The sequence below is a fragment of the Haliaeetus leucocephalus genome, unplaced genomic scaffold, assembly GCF_000737465.1.
Source record: "Haliaeetus leucocephalus isolate CR32 unplaced genomic scaffold, Haliaeetus_leucocephalus-4.0 Scaffold165, whole genome shotgun sequence".
Lineage (NCBI taxonomy): Eukaryota > Metazoa > Chordata > Aves > Accipitriformes > Accipitridae > Haliaeetus > Haliaeetus leucocephalus.
Window position 1 is genome coordinate 719,328 of NW_010972601.1, and position 20,075 is coordinate 739,402.

Below are 20,075 nucleotides of genomic sequence, written 5' to 3' on the forward strand. Positions count from 1 at the left end.
CCCCGCCATCACCAAACTTTCCGCTCGCTGCCGGCCGCCGGCGTTGCCTCCTTGGCACATGGCACCGGCACCCCGGGGCTGAGCCCTGCCAGCACCCCACCGGGTGGCTGACGCCACCACCGCCGCCAGCGGGAGCTGGGGATCCGTTACTGTCGCCGCCGTTTACCGTCGCCGACTCCTCTGGGGCCGGCGGCTTTCGGCACGGGCGCGGGAGGACGGGGCAGAGTGGAGAGCGGCAGCGGGGGGAAGCGGAGCCGGCGCCCATGTGCCGGAGGTCCCAGCGGGGCGATGAAGCGGCGATGACGGCCGGCGAGGGGACCCTCCGGCCCTGGAAACCGGACCCCGGGCAGGCGGAGGGGGGTCGGCCGCCCCCCGTGCCATCGCTGCCCCTGACCCTCACCGTCCTGGCCTGGCTGGGCACCGGCACCACCATGGCCGGCCTCAACAAATGGATCTTCGCCACCCACGGTTTCCGCTACCCGCTGCTGCTGTCGTCCCTCCACATGCTGTCGGGGGTGGCCGTGGGGTACCCGCTGGGCTGGGCGCGGGGACCGCCGTCGCCGCCGTCCCCCCGTCCCCGCGCCAGGATCTACCTGCTCAGCCTCACCTTCTGCACCAGCGTGGCGTTGGGCAACCTGGGCTTGAGCTACGTGCAGCTGGACGTGGCGCAGGCGGTGGCCACCACCACCCCGCTGGTCACCCTCCTGCTGTCGGGGCTGCTGGGGGGCCGGCGGCATCACCCGCTGCAGTACGCCGCCATGGGACCCGTCTGCGCCGGGGCCGCCTGCAGCATCGCCGGCGGGCTCCGCATCTACCAGCCCGGCTGCGGATTCCTCCTGGCCGCCGCCGTCCTCCGCGCCCTCAAGTCCGTCCAGCAGAGTAAGTGCCGCCCGTCCCCATTCTGCACGACCGACCCATGCTCCCCCCCCCCGGCACGGTGCCCCGGGGTGCTGGTGACGCTCCCTGCCCCCCCTGGCCCCGGTGCCGCTCCTCTGCCGCTCCAACCCTCGTGGCATCCTGGCTCCGGTGCCGACCCCACGCCATCCCGGTCCCGGTGCCACCTGCTGCCATCTTGGCCCCGGTGACGCCCCAGCAGCCTTTTAGCCCCAGTGCCGCCCCCGTTCCAGGGCCACCCGTTGCCCCCCTGGCCCTGGCATCACTCGCTGCCCACCCTGGCTCTGGTGTCACCCCAGCCCCAGTGCCACCCCTTGCCCACCCGGCTGCCCCCCCCACCAGGGCTGTGCCGTGATCCTGGGGACGTGACCCCGGTTTGTCGGTGACCTAGCCAACACCTTGGTGGCCCTGTGGTGGCCCACGGGCACTGCTGGCTCCCAGTGACACCGTCCCATGTCCCGGAGCCGTGGGGAGGTGGCAGTGCTTTAGTCTGGCACAGGGACACCCAAGCTGCCCCGTCCCCATCCCCGTGACTCCCCACGCCGAGTGGCATCGTCCCCCATGGCCGGGGACTCGCTCCGGCAGCCGCGGTGCCATCGGGACCGCGATGTCCTTGGCAGGCGTCGGAGAGGAGCCGGCCGGGTTGTTTTTTGGCCGGGAAGGGAGCGTTTCCTCCGGAGCTGGTGACTCAGGCGGGCACCGCGGGGGGACGGGCTCTGAGCGTGGGGCTGAGCGCCGGGCGCACGCCCCGTGCCGTCCCCGGGGGGAACCGACCGCTGGCGGCCGTACCGAGGGGTGCTACGGCCACCCGAAGGACATCGCCGCCTGGCACCCACCCTGGTCCCCTTGTCACCCGTGGGACATGGGAGAGTGGACGGGGGCTGTTCCGTCCCACGCCCCCCCTCCCCGTGCATGCCTGTGCGTGGCAGCCGGCCCGGCTGTGCCCGCTGTCCCCGGGTGACTCTGGGGGGGGACACACGGGGACACAGAGGGGACGGGCCACGCGCCCAGAAATGTCACTGCCGGCTGCAAAATCGGCTGAGAAAAGAGGATGGGTGGGACGGGGGTGGAAGCCATGTTTGCTCCAAAACGGGATGAAAAAACTGCCCCGTCCAACCCTGCCCTGTGGCACCCTGGACCCCCAAATTGGGGGAAACCCCCAAACCGGGGGACCCCCTGAAGCAGGGCACCCCCAGCCCCATGGAAGAGCTCCCCCCGCCCCCCCCGCCTGCCTCCCATTTCCCCCTTCCCAGGGATTTCTTAACCACTCGGGCACCGAGCGGGGTGTCCCCGCCGGGATGTTCCGTCTGTCCTGCTGACTGTCCCCATCCACCCCCCGCCAGGTCTGCTGCTGCAGGAGGACCGGCTGGACGCCCTCTCCCTGCTCTGCCTGACCTCCCTGCCCAGTTTCTGCCTGCTTTTCGGGGCGGCCGTGGCACTGGAAGTGGGTCCCTCCTGGGAGGGCGTCCTGCGTTACGACGGCACCCTCTGGGCCTGCGTCCTGCTCAGCTGCCTGGGCTCCGTCCTTTACAACTTGGCCACTTTCTGCGTCCTCTCCCTCACCTCCGCCCTCACCGTCCACGTCCTGGGCAACGTCACCGCGGTGGGCAACCTGCTCCTCTCCCGCCTCCTCTTTGGCAGCCACCTGAGCGGGCTCAGCTACCTGGGCATCGGGCTGATGCTGGCCGGGATGTTCATGTACCACCAACCGGACCTCATCGCGGCACGGTGGGCGGCGTGGCCCGGACGGGGCACCCCCAGGAGGGAGTAGGGTCCCCGCCGGGGACGGGGGAAGGACGGGGAGGCTGCAAGCGTGTGGGCGAGCAGGGCTCTGCGGGCGCACGGGAGGGCTGGCGTGCACGGCTGCGTGTGCGCGCCGGCGTGCTGCGGTGCACGGTGCTGAGCACGCGGGTGTGCCGGCGCGCACGGCTCTGCGTGCGCACACGGGTACGCCGGTGCGCGTGGCCCTGCGCGCGCACACGCGTGCCAGCGTGCACAGCTTGGTGCGGACGCGTGTTTTCTGGCGTGCGCGGCTCTGCGTGGCACCGCGCACGTGGACGTGCCGGTTCGCACAAGCTCTTTGTGCGCGCGCGTGTTGCGCGCGCGGCTCGGTGCACGCGCGTGCTGCTGTGCATGGCGCCGTGCGTGCGCGTGTCGGTGTGCGCAGCTCCACGTGCACGTGTCTACTGCTGTGCACAGCACTGTGCGTCCGTGCGTGCTGGTGCGCACGTGCGTCTTGGTGTGCGCAGCTCTGCACGCGTGCGTGTTGATGTGCACGGGCTCTGCATTTGCAAGTGGGTCTGTGTGCCCGTGGACGTGTCTGGGTGTGCACAGGCTCTGCAGGTGTGAGCAGGTCTGCGTGTGGCTATGTGTGCATGGGTGTTGGTGGGTGAAGGCTCTGCGTGTGCAAGTCAGTCTGATGCACGTGGGCACACGTGCATTGGTATAGACTCTATGTATGAATGTGTCTGCGTGCACGGCTCTACCTGTGTGTGGGCATGTGTGTGCTGGCGTGCACAGGTTCTGTGAGCGCATGTGCAAGCGTGTTGCTGTGTGTGCAGAGCCTTGTGTGCAGGTGTGCACATGTATTGGTGTGCAGAGGCTCTGTGCGTGCATCCCCGCATGCAGCTCTGTGCACGGGAGCATGCATGCGTCGGTGTGTGCAGGCTCTGCATGTGCAAGCAGATCTCATGCGTGTGGGCAGGGGTGTGCTGCTGTGCACAGGTACTGCGTGCACAAGTGTGTGCAGAGCCTTACGTGCAGGTGTGCACAGGTGTGTTGGTGTGCACGGCCTCTGCGCGCACATCGGCACAGATCGTGTGTGTGCAAATGCACCTCCGTGTGTGCACAGCTCTGCGTGTGTGTGGGGGTGTGTGTGCATGTGTACAAGTGCGTGTGCGTGTGCGTGCACTTGTGTGTGTGTTTGCACGTGTGTGTGCATCACTACTGAGCTCTGCTGGCTGGAGTAAACCCGGGGCTGCGTGTACGCGCGGTTCTTGTGGCTGAACAGGACACCCAGGGTCGGGCCGGGTGAGCGTCCCCTCTCCTGTCCCCAACCCCACCGTGTCGTGCCGATCCCACGGGGGTGCCGGCGGTGCTGCCGCCGTTGTCGTCGTCCCCACCGTGTCCTCCCGGCCACCACGGCTCCGGCTCCAGCCCCATCCCTCCCAGTTTGCCGTGGCCGGAGCAGGGCACGGCACACTCTCTCCTCAGCAAAGGGACATCCCAGCGTGTGTACGCCCTGGTACCGACGCCGGCACACACGAGCGTGCACGCTCCGACGGGCGCACCAGCACCACCGCGTGCGGCGTCCGTGGTGGCTGCTGCCGCACTCACCGTCTCTGCGCCGGGGGCCAAAGGACTCGGCTCTGATTGCACTTGTCCTGAAATAAAGCTCTATTTTTGTCGTACTCCACCCTTGGCTCCGGGGTTCAATCTCCCACCTATCGTGGCAGGAAGGGAGGAACCACCCGGTGTCGGGATGGGAAACTGAGGCACAGAAATGCCTCGGGAAGCCCTAGATCCCCGGGGCGAAGCCGGGGCCGCCGTACCCACCGTGGTTGGTGCCTCCATACCCCAGTGCAGGGACAGCCGCGGTTTAGCAGCCCCGGGGCTGGCCCCGGGACCCTCGTGCAGGACACAGGAGGGACGCGGTGACGGGGAGCGGAGTCACCGTCCGCATGTGTCTGGAGAAGGTCCAGTCCTGCTGGGAGCCGGCACCGTCTGCCCGCAGCACGGCTTCGCCCTGCCTCGGGGCAGCGTGACGCTGGGGAGCATCCTGTCCCCTGGCGTCACCCGGCCGGTCCTTCTCCAGCCCTGTGACTCACATCACCCCGCAAACACAACCCCATCCCTCTGGAAACTCCCAGCTGGCTCCCGCCCTCTTTCCCAAACAGCAATTTTCTTCCACTCGTCAGGGTGGTGAGTTTTGGGGCCGATTCCAGAAGCGTCCTGGGATCGGCTCCTTCCCCAGCGCACGGCGAAGGAAGGGCAGCTTGCCAGGTCGCCGCGGTGCGCCTACCGCCGGTGCCACCTTCGTTTTCCATAACAGGGAAGGTCGAAAGTCGTTTTGGTTTTCTGGTTCCTTTCAAAAGGCGAGTCCCGGTGCGGTCTCAGGGATGGGGCTGGGGGAAATTCCCCTCCCAGGTGTTCCCGGGACCTCCCACCCACGCTGTCCCCTGCCAGGGGACGGGAGAAGCGGGACCTGCAAACCAGCCCGCAAGCGGCATCACTGGGTCGAGAAGCCATTCCCTGGGGAACGCCCGCCCATCCCGGCCCCCTGACTCATTTGCTGGCACTGGGGTCTACCCGGATCCTGCCTGCATCCGTGGCTTTGCCTTGTCCGCCCTGGTTTTAGTGCCTTGTGGTGCTGGCCCCGTGCCTCGCTGCTCCCGGGAATGCGGCCGGCCGCTGCCGGGTGTCCCTGTGCAGGCTGGTGGCTGGAGCTGGGCTGGGCACGGGGGTCCCGTGGGCAGCATTTGTGCCGGGGTTGGGGGCTTTGATGCTGCCCATGAAGGGCCTGGCAGCGGCAGGCAGGCTGGCCCGATGTGGTGATCCTCTCTCCGGGTATTTCAGGCCGTGATCTCAGCCCCGTGGCATCCCTCCGCTCCGGCCATCCCTCTGCTCCGGCCGCGGGAAAGATCGGGTTTCCCATCGACACGGTGGCAGCCGCCCGTGTGCCGGGTCCGGCACTTCTCCGGCTAAGCCGGACGAGGGAAAGGGATCCCAGCCCCAGCTGCTTCGTGGGTGGGGGAGCAGACTGGGACACCTCTGCTCCAAGGCAGACACCTTTCTGGGGAGCAGACCCTGCAGCATGGGGGGAGCAGTGAAGGATGGGGACGTGCGTGTCCCCATGCCTCCGTCTCCTGGCCGGCAGTGGCTTCCCAGTCCCTGCTGGGGTCCAGTTCCCCTCGCCAGCCGTGGCTCCCCGGGCCTGGTTTCGGCACGGTGAGGGTACTGAGGTGGATTATTGCCCTGGTCTAATGGCCACAAATCCGCCTCTGAAGCCTCTGCAGCTCTTGTGCCCCCAAATGCGGGGGCTTTTCCTTGCCCGTCTTTTAAAATAACACCCAAAAGCAGGCAGGCTGGGGCACCCCCATGTCAGGGCTCATTAACCCCTGAGATACCGGGGTTAACCACGTCGCAGGCACCCAGCACACGCTCCTGATCTTCCCCCACAGGCGCTGCTGTCGGGTTTCCGCGCTCCCGATCCTGAAATGCACAGAGGGGACGGGAGATGCGAGGAGGGGTGACAGCTCTGAAGCCAGTGAGCAGTGGCAGCAAGGATGGGTGGCACCTCCACGTGCTTGGTCCCACCGTGATGGAGGTGCCGGCTGGCAAGAAGCTCCAGGCGAAGCGTGGAAGTCTGAGGTGGGAGAAATAAAGGTGTGTCCAATGGGATAGTGTTGTTACGAGATCTGGCCGGACAGTTTCTTCTGGATCTGCTGTTAAACCATGGCTGAAATCTTCCTCTGAGGTGGGGGGCTGAGCTGTGAGCCGCTGCCCTTGGCAGAGGAGCAGCGTGTCTCCGTGCAGGGGAGAGGAGATGCAGGGTGGTTTTACTGCACGCCAGCCGGGTGCCTGGGAGCACCCAGTGGAAATTTTCTGTGTTTCAGGACAGGGGATTAACTGCTGCCCTCGGGGATGTCGGGAGGCTTACTGCATTAGCACAGAGGGACACGGGATCTGCAGCTGGGAGGCAGCAAGGACAAACGCTTGCTAAGCTGGGGAGCCTAAGCCAGTAAATGATATCCTTCCCTCGTATGCCGGGCCGTGGTCTTAAACCTACCACATCACAGTCCTCAAACGGTGTCTGGGACCATCCTGGCTCTGGAGCTGAAATTATGGCAAAGCCTTTTTTAGGGTAGACATTAAGAAAAATGCATTCTCCCCGGCAGGACAGCCTGGCTCAAGGATAGACTACATGAGGAGTGCGATGTCCAGCAGTGGCGAGCAACGTCTGAGGATGCTTGAAGCAGCCCAAGCCCAGCTGGAGGCCAGGAGATGGAGAGGATGACCCTTCAGGCTCCCTTCCAGCCCCATGTTGTCTGCTTCAGTACCCCAAAAAGCCCTCCAGAATTTTCTCTTAACCATTCTGGGGCAGGCTGGCTTTAGTGGTGACTTTATTGCTTTCTCTCTCTGTGGCACGGGCTCACTGCTCTGCTCTGAGAGGGCTGTTGACTGCCTGTAGCTGTGTTTCCAAAAGATGAAATCACATGAGCTTAAAGGCATTTTTAAAGTCATATACTTTGTTTTTATAACATAAGTTTACATCATAAAGTAGGCGTATAAGATACAAACTTTTAAGGTGGTTATAATAGTGTGCTAATTACAGTATGCATAACATAAGATTGCTATATAAAAACTTAAGCGATCCACAGGCTGTTGTGAAACACAAATGGTGCCTTAGTGGCAACCTAAGCCAGAACGAGAGCTTGGTTCAGCAGGTTCGGGTGTGAGGGTGCAGGTGTCTCACCTGGGTTCTAATGGCTGCGAAGCAAGAGGTGTTTAAGAAAGAGCTGGCAGCAGCATCACCACCCCTACTCCTCCCCACTTCTCTTGAGAGTTGTGTTCAAACTGAGATGCTCACCCTTGGTGCTACGCTGCAGCCATGCCCGTGCTTGGCTGTGTACGCCACCGAGCTCCATCTGGACTCCCACCCAACTTCCCAGCTTGGCCTTGGACCTGCCTCATTGCCGTGGACTTGCCAGGCAGTCAGGACTCCCACGTCAACGAGCCTCCATCCACTTCCATCCACACAAAGTCCTTGGTCTCCCCTCCCTCGGACAGCAGGTACCTGTGCCGGGGACCCAGCCAGTGGTGCCCTCCACGGCTGGCACACAAGAGCCAGACATCTGCAGGACCTGCTAGCGCTGGCAGCATCATTGTTCTCTGTCGGGGAAGCCTGGTATTCCACTGGAAAGCTGGAGTAGAGTGGGGTGGGGATGACTCTACCACATCAGTCACCAGCTGCACCCTTGTCTGGTCAGAGATCCAGCTTGAGAAGCAGCGAGGCCCCAGGTGGTCACACTGGTGACTCCTCCAAGAGGTCTGCCATGTCTCCGATGCTCTCTGTGATACCTGTGCACCCAACTTGCTCGCTCTGTCCTTTTCCTTTAACATTTCTGTTTTCCAAGAGGAACTTCTTACATGTCCATGAGGAGTCGGGTCTTTGTTCTGCTTCTAGAAAGTGCTTTGGGAGAAAAGCAATACACTCAAAGGAAGGCAAGGCTCTTCCTCACCCACCACAGCTATCACTTGAGCTGCTTTGAGACCTGCAGAGAGGTAGTTTGCCAGGTTGCTCTTTGTGGGTGTGGAGGAGCACTCCCAAAGTGCCATTGGTAGGATAGAATCATAGAATCACAGAATCATTTAGGTTGGGAAAGACTTTTAGGATCATCGAGTCCAACCGTTAACCTAACACTGCCAGGTCCACCACTAAACCATGTCCCTAAGCACCACGTCTACACGTCTTTTAAATAACTCCAGGGATGGTGACTCAACCACTTCCCTGGGCAGCCTGTTCCAATGCCTGACAACCCTTTTGGTGAAGAAATTTTTCCTAATATCCAATCTAAACCACCCCTGGTGCAACTTGAGGCTGTTTCCTCTCGTCCTATCGCTTGTTACCTGGGAAAAGAGACTGACACCCACCTTACTACAACCCCTCCAACCAACTGGGGCTGTAGGACCCCCTCATGCTGACCCAGGGGCTGTGGGACCCCTCACACACACATGCCAGCCTGGGGCCCCCTACTCCCACCTGAAACGGGTCTGTTATTGCCACTCAGGACAGAGCTGGTGGAGCTGAAAACTTCATGCTGTGATAAACCAGAATTAATACATGGTTTGCTGCTGAGTGATGTCAAAGTGTGCCCAGATCAGGCTTCTAGTTCATAACGACATGATGACCTCCCCTCAATGATTCAAACTGAGAGCAGGCTTCCTCTTATTGCTCCCACCTTGACTTCCCAGCCCACCAGGAGTAAATGGGGTTCTTTCCGAGCAGTGAGCAGCTCACCCAAATAACCATGGACCTCCCAAGGCACCTTCTGAAAACGGGTTGGGGCAATCAGGTGGGGGAAGAGAAAGGGTCAGATAGTGGAAAGCAGGACATCCTTGGGTCTCTCCCAACTGGGGATGCTGGAGTCTGCGTTGTTCCGCAGCAGATGACTGGACTTAGGGCTGCTGTCTCAAAATGCAAAGTCATATCCCAGTTAGGAAAAACAAACGTTGGTAAAACTCCAAATATCCTGACTCACAGCTAGTTTCTGTCCTGTTTTAGGAGCACAGTTTGTGCTGGAATAAAACAACACTCTCTAAACACGTGATGGTGTCAGAGTTACTGTCAGGACCCTCATACGAATTAAGTGTGAAAACTAACTGCATAGTTTAAACTGGCTTGATTTTATTTATAGTAAACCCCACTACTTGCTGGTTGTATTGCCAATCCCCTATACTTTCAGTGGCAGAGACTTCATGTTCCAACCCCCTTAGAAGAGAATAGTTTATTTTCAATGCTCGGGCATGGATCTAGAAGAACTGCTGTTGGTTTTCCCTCGGTTTCTTGCCAAGAGGTCACAACAGCTCATCTGTACTCAGAGCAGCAGCATTACTCTCACTTCATTTTCATAAACATCGGGTATCATCCCTGACAGAGAGCTGACCGTTTGGAGCCTGTTGACACCAAAGAGTTTGTACTCGTAGTGGATGAGCTGCTGCCAGAAGCCGTTGCTGGGGCGTATGATGGGATGGCAAGACTTGACCCAGGCGTGGGCGCCTGCCAGGGATGCGGAGCGGTGCTTCAGGAGACAGGCCAAGCAGACGGTGGGGACCTGCTCACCCCAGCAGTGCAGTGCAGCAGTGTCCAGCCCCCATGTGTCCCCACACTGTGGATTTTAGCCGCCACGGAGTCGAAGCACCTGGAGATGCGGGCAGCGGGGCCGTCCATCACAGGGATGCGCAGGTACTCGATGTCGGGACAGAGGGTGTTCACCACCTCCGGGGTTGTGGATGACCGTGCCGATGCGGAGGCTGAAGAGCAGGAGGTGGCTGTTGGTGGCCACCGTGTCACCGAGGTAGAGGATGGAGGTGATCTGGGGTGCTGGGGCAGGGCTCCCAGCACCACTGCCGTTGGGGTGTGTTGGTTGTGCCTAGAAATACCTGTAGAAATACACCCAGCCCTGTCCCTCCGCTGCGTGCCAGCCTCCCGGGCCCCAGTGCCCGGCAGCCCCGGGGGGGTCAGGGAACAGCAGTGGGGCAGGGCCGAGCCCCCCATGGCAACCACCGATGCGCACGCAACGGCGATGGCCATGGAGGAGCAGGGCGGCGTGCGGCCTCGCCTCACCTTCTTCCCACCGCCCCAGAGCCGGCAGCTCAGCGGGCCCTGGTGCGGGGTTGGGGGAACCCTCACACCGTCCTGGGGCTGCAGGACCCTCACAGTGGCTGGGGGACCCCTGACAGCAGGCTGGGGCTGGGGGACTCGTCACACCATCCTGGGGCTGGGGGACATCTTACATGGGTTGGGGCTGTGGGAACAGGTTGGGGCGGGGGCTCAGCACCCCCCTGCACCCTGCTGTGTGTGACACGAAGCCCCCTCTCACCCGGAGCAGCTCTGCAGACTTGGACCTCGATCTGGACAGCCATGTGCCCGACAGCTCCCTGCCCAACTCTGCCAGCCGTGCCGGCCGCCATGCCCTGCTGCTGCTGGAGAAGAAGGTGAAGGTCTCCGCTCCCCTCTTGACTCCACCAGCACTGCCCCCCCCGGGATGGGGTTCATGGCCCCCTCCGGCACAAGGGGAAGGTTTGTTCTGCCTTTGGCTGCTGGTGGATATGTCTTGGAAAAGGAGAGGGAGATCCCCCTCCTCTGAAGAGGTTGGCAGCAAGAGCTGCAGGTGACACGAGGCTGGAGGAACGGCTTGTGCAAATGCTCGGGTCTCAGTTCCTCAGAGTCCTTAAATCATCGCTTAAGTCCTCAGTCCTCAGGTCTTCATTCTGCTGGATCAGGATGTGGGTGCCAAGGCTCTCTCCAGGGGAGCGGGAAGCAAATGGTTGCGGGATGGGCAGCTATCAGTTCTTGGGCCACCTTCCAAGTGAATGGTTGCACCGCCATCCTGACCTCAGGACACAGCTGCCATATCCTATCTGCAAGGCAACTGTGTTTTGCAAAGATAAGCTACAGGCATCATCGGCCATGGACTTAACCTGGACTTAGATGTCGTTCCTACGATATCTAGGGAGACCAAGGGTAAATTATCAGAAATGGGTGAAGCGCTGACGTGTGACTTTCCGGCATGGAGGGAACTAGGCAAAGGTTTTGCAACACTTAGCAGCCCAATCCCCCCTTTAGTGCTTCTCACTTTGAGCCCAGCAGTAACGGGTTAATTCGCGATAGCAGGTGAGATAGTCTCTCCTGCGGGAATGTGCGGAATGCCGGATTGAGTCTATAAACTCAGAACTGGGATTTAGGGTGGCATTAGACATACCTGGACCTTCATGCACTGAGTAGTTCCCTTCAGCACACCTCTCTGCTCCTGGGCAGCCATGCTTTTTGTCCTTGGTACCCAGCCAGCACCACCTGAATCCTCTCCCCTCACCTTACTGCATATATCCCAAGGAACTTTGCCTTCCTGCTCTGGTCAGAAACCCCAAGCATCATGATTTCAGCAGTTTTCCAGTTTAAATCAAAGCTTTATAACACAGGGCTGCAAAGTCCACCCTCTTGACTGTTTCTGGCAGAACTGTAGGGTCCTGCTGGGGTCTGGCTCTGTGTGTGAGTGAGCCTGCTTAGGCAATAAACTGTGCAGCCCTGTAGCAGTTAGTTGTGAGAACAGGGAAAAAATCTTACCTGGCTTCACCTCTCAAGTGAGGTTTGCTCAAATAAGAAAGTCTAATACAGAAATTAATGTCTGATGATTTCAATTCCCAGCGTCTCTTGCTAAAATCTGTACCTGAGACATGAACTAGTGACGCTAACATGTCCCGACTGAAGGTTTCTTCCTGCTGTCGTGGGGATGGCGTTCCCTAATCCCTTAACTCAGTGGACTGACGGTAGCCTCTAGGTAGCTGTGTGCTGAGGAGATCCCCCTGGCCTGCAAACATTTATGATGTGCGAGTTTCAAGACCTCGGGGCAGTGCAGCCGCTGTGAGTGAATTAGCTCTAGGCTACAACCGAGCCCCAGGCTGTGTTGTGATGCCTGGTTTGGTCCTGCAGCGCAGGTGTGCCCTGGGTTTGTGCCACGCACACGGACAGATTTCTGTTTACCGTCAAGAGACCCTTACAGCTGGAGAGACTGCATGCCTGCAAGCATGGAAGCCCGTGCGACACCTGTGGTGCGTGGGTGACACAGAGCTCGTTAGCTTGCACAGTAAATTCTGGTTGAGAGCCCACTCAAACCAGATGGCGACATTGTCATCGGTTGGTTTTATAATGTGGGCTTTTTGCTATTGGTGTGATGGATTGGGTCTGAGGTGCAAGAATGTGACTGCTGTCCTCCAGACCTGCTTCTTACAGTAGTGTGAAGTGAATTGTAGTCAAGGAGGCAGGATGATGTGAGTAATCTTTTTCAGACCAATGTTTACAGTGATACTTAGGAACTTTGGAGCTTTTTGCTTGGAGGTCACCTTGACCATAGTAAGGGATGTGGCAGGATGTCTCTCTTCCCAAAGACAATCATCACTTTGGAATTCTGTATTTCATTGTTAGGATAGTGGCTATAAGGTCTTATGTTTGCTTTTGTAAAGGTAAAACACTTTGAAGAGACCAAAAAGAAGACTGAACGTTTCCACAAACATTTACAGCAGCAGTTTTTGAAAGAACAGGAGAGAAAGGTGGCGCGGAGGAAGAAGGCATCTGAAAGGTTTGAAAAATCACTGGAAGTGTTCAGCCGCAGAAGTGGGAAGTCATCCGTCCCTTCCGCAGATGGTTCATCTGCGAGTGAAGTGACGCCCTTGGAACATGCAGCTGCTACTGACCGAGAAGGGACCAAGAGACACGTCTAGAGAGCTCCTCCTGCAGGATGTCCCAGGGCTCCGGCCCATGTCTGGCCAACATACTCGAATTTTCACTTTGTCCTTTTAGGAAGCTCACGCTCGGTCCTGTTACAGTAATAAACCAGCACGATCCCTCGCTCTCTCTCGTGTTGCTGCCCATTTACCTTTCAAATCGGTGGGGCTGCTGTGGTTAGAGGGCCATGGGCTGGGGACAATTCAGGGAACAGTGTGGCAGCCACAGGAGTAAAACACCTCTTCAATGGACCGGTTTCCTTTGAGGCAATAGGAAAGTGATGTGAAAGGGATAGAGGTTTTTTCTTGGCTTTTGCCTTTAGAAAGGATCCAAACAACATGTTTCACAGCTAGGTGGATTTCCAGAAATGTTATCAGAGGTTCAGGGAGGGTAAGTGAATCTGTCGTTGTGGAAAAAGAAGAGGGATTGGTGACTTAAGAAGCTTAGGAGAAAAAAACAAGGAATGGAGTATTGAAGGAGAGTGCCTCAAGGCATTGAAGAAGTGGGTAAGTGTCAGCAGCACATTGAGAAGGTGGTTGTAGGCAAGTAGAACTGATCAACTTTCTTCTTCCCTTTTCCCAGACCAGAGACATTCAGAGTGACTGTTGAGTCCCCCCCAGTAGGATGGGATACAGCTTATCGTGGGAGTGCAGAGCTGGAGAGATTGACATCATCCACTCCGGCCTCTGTGGTGAAGTATATTTTGACTATCCTTGAAAAATGTGCATCTAAACTGTTTTTAAAAAACTCGCAGTAAAGGAGATGCTACAGTTTCTCGAGGTGGCCTGGCTTTTCAGCCAGCATTGCAATGTTGGGGTTTTTATAACATAAACCTTTTTTGCTTGAAATGAAGCTGATCATTTTTTTGTTTTGCAGTGGCCTTGAGGGAATAATTGCATGTTGGAAGGTTGCTGTCATGTCCTCACTCAGTTTTTTCTTCACTGGATTAAAAAATGTTCAGTAACTTCAAGCTGTCCCCCTCAGTTGGGATTTCTAAAGAGAATTTTCTCGACTAATGCGAGAAGCATACCTCAGACATCAGGACAGCATGCCTGGCAAGTTACGCTCCAGTGCTCAAAAATCTGGAGGCATCAGGCCTTGACAATGAAATACTGCTTCTCAATTTACTGTACAACTATTTTTTTTAAAGAAACAACAAACTTTTCCCTAACCTCTGGCTCTTGAAACAGTAAATAATTCTTTTTCTTATTCCTTAAAGCTTTTCCATAATTCAGCCAGACTCAGACACCTGGCAACATTACACATGATGATAACTAAAAATCTTAGACTGGAAGGTGCCTGGCAAGCCTGACTTCAGGGGCAGTGCTTTCCATCTCTGGGACACCTCAGCAATAATAGGCCACCTGCTGTGGCCTTGCCTTATGAGGGCTTGCAGCTGTCTAAAGGCATCTTCTCAAACTGTCTCCAGAGGATGCTTCATAGACATGATTCAGGTGCTGAAAGGCTATAGAAACACTGAATAGAAAATCAGTGTTTGGCACCTGAATTGGCTTCAAACCACAGATCTATAAAGTCTTGTTTTTCTTGAGTACTTAAGGCATCTTCTTGCTGTCTTTCCTTCTTACACCTGTCATAAATCTGCCCTGCATACTGTCCTCTCCACGGACAGATCCTTCCTTCTTGACCTCACTCATGGACAGCCTGCCTCCACCATGCCGCTGCCCGGATCCTGCACCAGACCTTAGTGATGACACCCAGCTGGAAAAAGAAATTACCAGCAGAGTTAACTGCCTAGCAGCCTGCATCTGCATATTTTGCCTGCTTTGTTTGTCCAGGAAAATGTGGATCTGTTGCTCACCAAGACTGTTGCTGGACACAACAGAGAGTAAATGCCTTTGGTCATGCTGGCAGCAGTGACAGACTGGTGTCTACCTACATCAGTTGGCTTGAGTAGCACTGAAACCCAAGAAGAGATGCGTTGAGGTGAAAAGCAAGGAAATGCCCACAAGCAAATAATGCAGTACATTTTTAGAGAGGAGCCTGGAGGTTTTTACCCAGGGGTGACCTGTGCTGGCCACCCCCGGAGTTTTCCTTGTGCGAAGATGCTGTGAGAAAAGGACTGGTTGAAAACCAACTGAGAGCTTCTGGATTTGGTCCAGACATTCGCGTGTTACCACGCAACACTTCAGCTATTGTTTGAATACTGCCTGGAGCTCTTGGCTCTGTCAGCTGTGAAATGTGCCATCCAGCCAAAAGTGCACCCAGGCTCCTGTAGCCCATCTATTCCAGCTCTCAGCAGTCTGGGCAGCAGCAGACCTGCCCTCCATGGCCTTTGGACTCTGCTGTACGTGTCTGACCTCCACAGCATGCCGGGGCAGCAAGTCTCAGCGTTTAATAATGCAATGTCAAAAACCAGTCCCTTTAGTTAGTTGTATACTTACTATCTGGGCAAATTCACCGTGTGCCCCCAGTTCTTGTGTTACGAGAAGCAGTGAATGACTGCTCATTTGTTGCCTCCCCATTTTCTGATTTCAGAGTCCTTGGCTTTGTTCCCCCCCTCCATCAACCTCCTCCCGACATCGGGTGGTTTCAGCTGGGCTCTGCTGTTCAGCCAGCCCAGGAGCCGTTTGTCCCCGTTGCTACAGTAATAGCTGCATCCATCCGTCTCCCAAATGGCACCCACCCTGTGCGCGGGGGGGTCCCCAAGCAGTGCCTGGCATGCAGCAGCACCCTGACAGGAGCAGGGGATGTCCCTCCGCTCTTGCCGTGGAAGCAGAGGGGCTGCGGGGCTCTGTCTGACAGTGCTGCTCTGTGCGGAGGTTACAGGGACGGGGTTCAGCCCCTCCGAGCACCTCGCCATCCATCCTGTGCGGGGAGAAGCCAGTCACCAGTCATCATTTCTCCAGTTCACCAGCTCAGTGCTGTCCTTCATCCCGCCATCCCCACGGCAGGAGTCAGCCCTTGCACACAGCAGCCATTCCCAGTGCGAAGACCACCAGGCGTGGGGTGATGCCTGGCCCCGTTTGCCCTCACCTCACCGACCTCCCCAGCCCCGTGGCCTCCAAACCAGTGGAACTGCTGGAGCCATACCGTTTGCCATGATGGGCTGTGGATGTTAGCTGGTTCCTGGACCTGTGCTGATTGAGCCAGCCCCACACGCGTTCCTGCTCGGCAAAGCGAGGAAGGAGCTGATGTGCCTGGGGGACCAGAGGCTGCGACTTGCCGCAGACTCAGCAGGCAGATGCCAGTCAAAATCACACACTGATCTGAGTGCCCCCGACACCCCCAGGCAGATTTTCCTCTCCAAGAGCCGGTCTTATTGCTGCCCACAGCTGACTGCAGAGGGTGCTGCTGGCTGAGCCAGTGTCCCTCTTCAGCCACGCTTCTCCTGCCATCCCACTTCCAGCCTGGTGCTCTCAAGCTTCTTGCTTTGCACAGCCAGCTCAGCACCTCCAGCCCTCCCGTCTCCCCCCTTTGAAAAGTCAGTTTGCTGAGAGCTTACAATAATTCCACTACACCTGTCCCCTCAGCAGACTCCTTACTGTAGGGACTCAATGGTTTCTCTGTTTAGGTACAGTGGAGGTGGAGGCAACGCTGGTTTGATCAGGAAAGACTCCCCAGCTCCAGCGTTCCACCGTGGGGAGTCCCGAGGGGTACCTCTTGCCCCTTGGATGGGAGAGGACCGTTCACCTTGGCACAGACTGGTGAGGTCTGTGTTTTCAGCCAGAGGTGGAAGGAATGCGGAGCTGTGTCAGTGCAACGCTCATCACTCTGAGCAGGCAATGCTTGGAGCAGAGGGGGATAGTATTGGCTGTGCACACCTTCTCCAGGGGAGCAGCTCAAGCCAGAGCTGTAGGGCAGGTGCCATCCAGGATTGGATGAATTATCAAAGCAGCCCAGGACACCAGCACCGAGACATAACCCATCTGTCCTCTCCCTGCAGCTCTGATCTCAGCATGCAGAAGCAGACGGGATCTGGGCAGAGATCTGGGCCCTTTCCTCACCTAAGAGGCTCCAAGGAGAGAAGGAGCTGATACATCCAGGGTTTGGCACACTGTACAGAGTGCTCACAGATGCCCTCGGGCAGTGTTAAAAGAGGCAGGTGACTCTTGCCTGTAGCCCCATGCAGGCAAGACCTGGTACAGACAGTGTCAAGGGCAGGTGGGAGCGGTTTGATTCAGCCTCATCACTGGGCAGCACTGCCTGCGTTCAGCTTAACAGCCAGCTCTCCCGCCTGCCCATGTGCTCAAGCTTGGACCACAAATGTAATATTAACAGTGTATGTTCACTGAACACTAAATCACAGGAGCTTGCAATGACCTGGAACAAGCTTTGTAAACCCCTGAGATGAATGTGCAGTTGAAAAGAAATAGCAGCTCCTGCGCGCCTCTCCGGAGACCAGCACTGCAGCTACACTGGGCTTGTTTTATGTGCATGCTGCATCATTATTATCCTCCAGAGCTGCAAGAGGCTAGCAGGAAACGTAGCCCAAGAAGCAAAATGTTAGCTGCTGCCTGCTGTCTGCCTGCGTTCCCAGCAGCAGCAGATACTGCTACTCCTTTGAGATGACTCCTGCACCAGAGTTGTCTTCCTGCCTGAAGCCATGGAGGAGGCAAAAGGGTCAAAGTTTCTTGTTCTGCACGTAGCAGCACATGGCCTGTTCCCCAGCATCTCCCCCAGTCAGGGGACAGGGCTGGGTGTCCTGTCTTCTCCTGGAGAGAGGCAGAGAGGCAGAGTCAGTGGGACCTTGCCCTGCAGCAGATGCTGGCCATGTGGGAGCAGGCAGCGCTGGAGCTGTGCAGGCAGATGAGCTCCCCTCCTGAAGGAGAATCCTGTAACAGGTAGGGCAGAAAGGCTGGAAAGCACCGGGATCCCTTGTGGAACAGCCTTTTTGTGTACAGTGAGAAGGTGCAGGGCAGTCCGCAAACCCCAGGACACATATCCGTGGTCTGCCGACTATGTGCTGGTGGGATCTGCTCCTTCCAGCCTGGGTCTGGAGAGCAGTGGGTAAAGCATGCAGCCGCAGGGCCAGCGATACCTCCCTGCCTGCTCCTGCTGTCCCCATTGCCCTCCAGCGGTCCCCTCTGACCGATGGCTATGAAATTGTCACTCCTTACGATTTGCTTTTTGTTAAAATTTCCCCCAGAGGCTGGACAGGTCTCCTCTTCCAGCTCAGCCAGTTTTGCTGTGCTGCCGTGCCTGGTCAAGCAGCTCCACCACTTCATCCCAGCGGTGCCCTTCAGTGTGACGAGTCTCCTGTCCTGTGCCCAACCAAGGACCACTCCAGGCCCGTCTGCCTGGGGGCCGCCACAGAAACAGGAACTATTATCCCCAAAGTGGTGCTTGAGAAGCCCTGTCATGTTTTACCTAACCTACATTCAACCCTAAAGTAGGTGGCGAGGGAACCAGGGGATGCAGGTCATAGCCGATCCTGCATGTAGCAAGAGTGATGATATGTTCCCTCTCCCTCTGCCAAGAAATAAGCACTGACAAAAGGGCCTGATGCTGTTATGTTTTATGACGTTTCCAGAGCCCCGCTTGAGCCTTTCTGACAGGCTCTGGGTGCCAGGGAAGTGCAGACTCCTTCCCACCTGCTCACGATACAGACGAGGAACACGTCATCCCACTGACGGCAAGGCATAGGAACAAGCGAACACAAGCTGGAGCTGCAGTCGGGCCATGGTCAGGGATCAGTCAGCCCCGCAGATTGCCCCGGGGCTTGGTGTGGTGCCAGAGCTCCACATTCCCAGCAGGGCATGATGCAAGGCTTGGCGCAGCTCAGCAATCAGCGCAACTGGCTCCTGCCAGGGCGTCCTGAGGACGTAGCTCCTCATGCAGAGCTCTGTGCCAGGATGGTGGCAGCCTGCGAGGTGCTCGCGTGCCTCTGGACACAGCCTGTTCCAGCTCAGCCATGGAGCCCAGCGCTGAGGGCACCGATGAAGTCTGTAGCTTCAGAGCTCCTGGCATGCAAAGGAGCAGGAGAAGATGCTTTCCGTTGCATCCATGAAGCAGTTTCTGCCTACCCTGTAGCTGTGCTTTGGCTGCAGCCAGAGCAAGGATGGTGGCAGGAGGGGACTGTCCCTACACTGACACCAGGTTGGGGTACTGTAGCCTGCAGCAAGGCATCATTGTGTGTTTCTGCTCTTTTGCCATCCCTCTCCCTGCTGTCCCTTCCCTTGTCCCATTCTTTGGCACCTCTGGCTCAGGGCAATGATGCAGGCTGGTGGGTTTGGATGCAGCGAATTGTTTCAGGGTTGCGGCAGAAACAGGGAAATTATTTGGGGAAACCCAAGTTGGGGTGGATCATGGCCTTCCAAGCTGATCGACTGAGCCTGCCTGCTCCCACACACTGAGCTTTGCTTCCCTTTGCCGCAGAGGAGAGGGATTCAGCATCTGGAGAGTGGTTCAGATGGGACCAGGGAGGTCTTTGATGTTCAGCTGTTTAGTCACAAGGCCTTTGTGTCTGAACACAGCTGGACCCAAACAGTGGGGGACTATGTGCCTGGGCTGTACCTGCACCCAGGGTCTCTCAGCTCTCCTTCCCTGCTCAGACATGCACTTACATGCTCTTCCCTGCACCACTCCCCTGCCCACATAGTTTAGATTCTTTGGCACCTCTGGCTCAGGGCAATGATGCAGGCTGGTGGGTTTGGATGCAACGAATTGTTTCAGGATGGATCCGAGGTTTTTCTACATCCTGGATGAGGTGGGATTGACGCAAGTTCGGTGACGTTTCATCCAGCTCCCAAATCGACCTGGTTTCCTTCCTGGCAGAAGAGCTGCTGCTGGCCTGGAGCAGTGTGTGAAGCTGCAGGACGAGTCAGGCTGCTCTGGGCACGTGTCATCACCCCCATCTCTGCCTGCAAGTCTGGGATGTCTCTAACTACCCAAATCCAGGAGGGAGCTGCAGTGCTGCATGGGTCTTCCCTACTTGAGAGGATGTTTGGATGTGACCCACCGCTCCACCATTTCCATCTTCTCTCCCTGTACATCCCAAGGACCCTTCTGTCCCTTTGGACAAGCCATGCACACAGGGGCACAGGGGACTCTGGTGACAGTCACTAGGCAGTTGATCCCATCTCTGGGTCATGGCTGTAAGGAAGCCGGAGTCTGCATTTCTTGGAGAGCAGTGACCCATTTCAAATTAAGCAATCAAGACACTCTTCAGCTTTTGGAAAGAAAAAGACATTCTTTTCAAGACAGATTTATTTGCCAA

General features: G+C 57.5%; 2 protein-coding genes across 2 annotated transcripts; one reads left to right on the top strand and one right to left on the bottom strand.

Moving 5' to 3' along the window:
• The first annotated feature begins 404 nt into the window (after positions 1-404).
• SLC35E4 (solute carrier family 35, member E4) lies at positions 405-2,665 on the top strand. The gene is made up of 2 exons (XM_010563387.1): positions 405-879; positions 2,238-2,665. The coding sequence occupies exons 1-2, from the start codon at positions 432-434 to the stop codon at positions 2,663-2,665; spliced, it is 876 nt and encodes a 291-aa protein (XP_010561689.1). The 5' UTR covers positions 405-431.
• A 6,826-nt stretch (positions 2,666-9,491) lies between these two features.
• On the bottom strand, positions 9,492-10,171 carry DUSP18 (dual specificity phosphatase 18). The gene is given in 4 exon segments (XM_010563388.1): positions 9,492-9,724; positions 9,727-9,902; positions 9,904-9,997; positions 10,057-10,171. Coding segments are annotated over 4 exon segments (618 nt in total).
• Positions 10,172-20,075: the final 9,904 nt, after the last annotated feature.

Coding starts and splice junctions, on each gene's coding strand:
- SLC35E4 (XM_010563387.1), top strand. CDS start 432: ATGGCCGGCCTCAACAAATGGATCTTCGCCACCCACGGTTTCCGCTAC. Junction 880..2,237: donor CCTCAAGTCCGTCCAGCAGA/GTAAGTGCCGCC, acceptor ACCCCCCGCCAG/GTCTGCTGCTGCAGGAGGAC.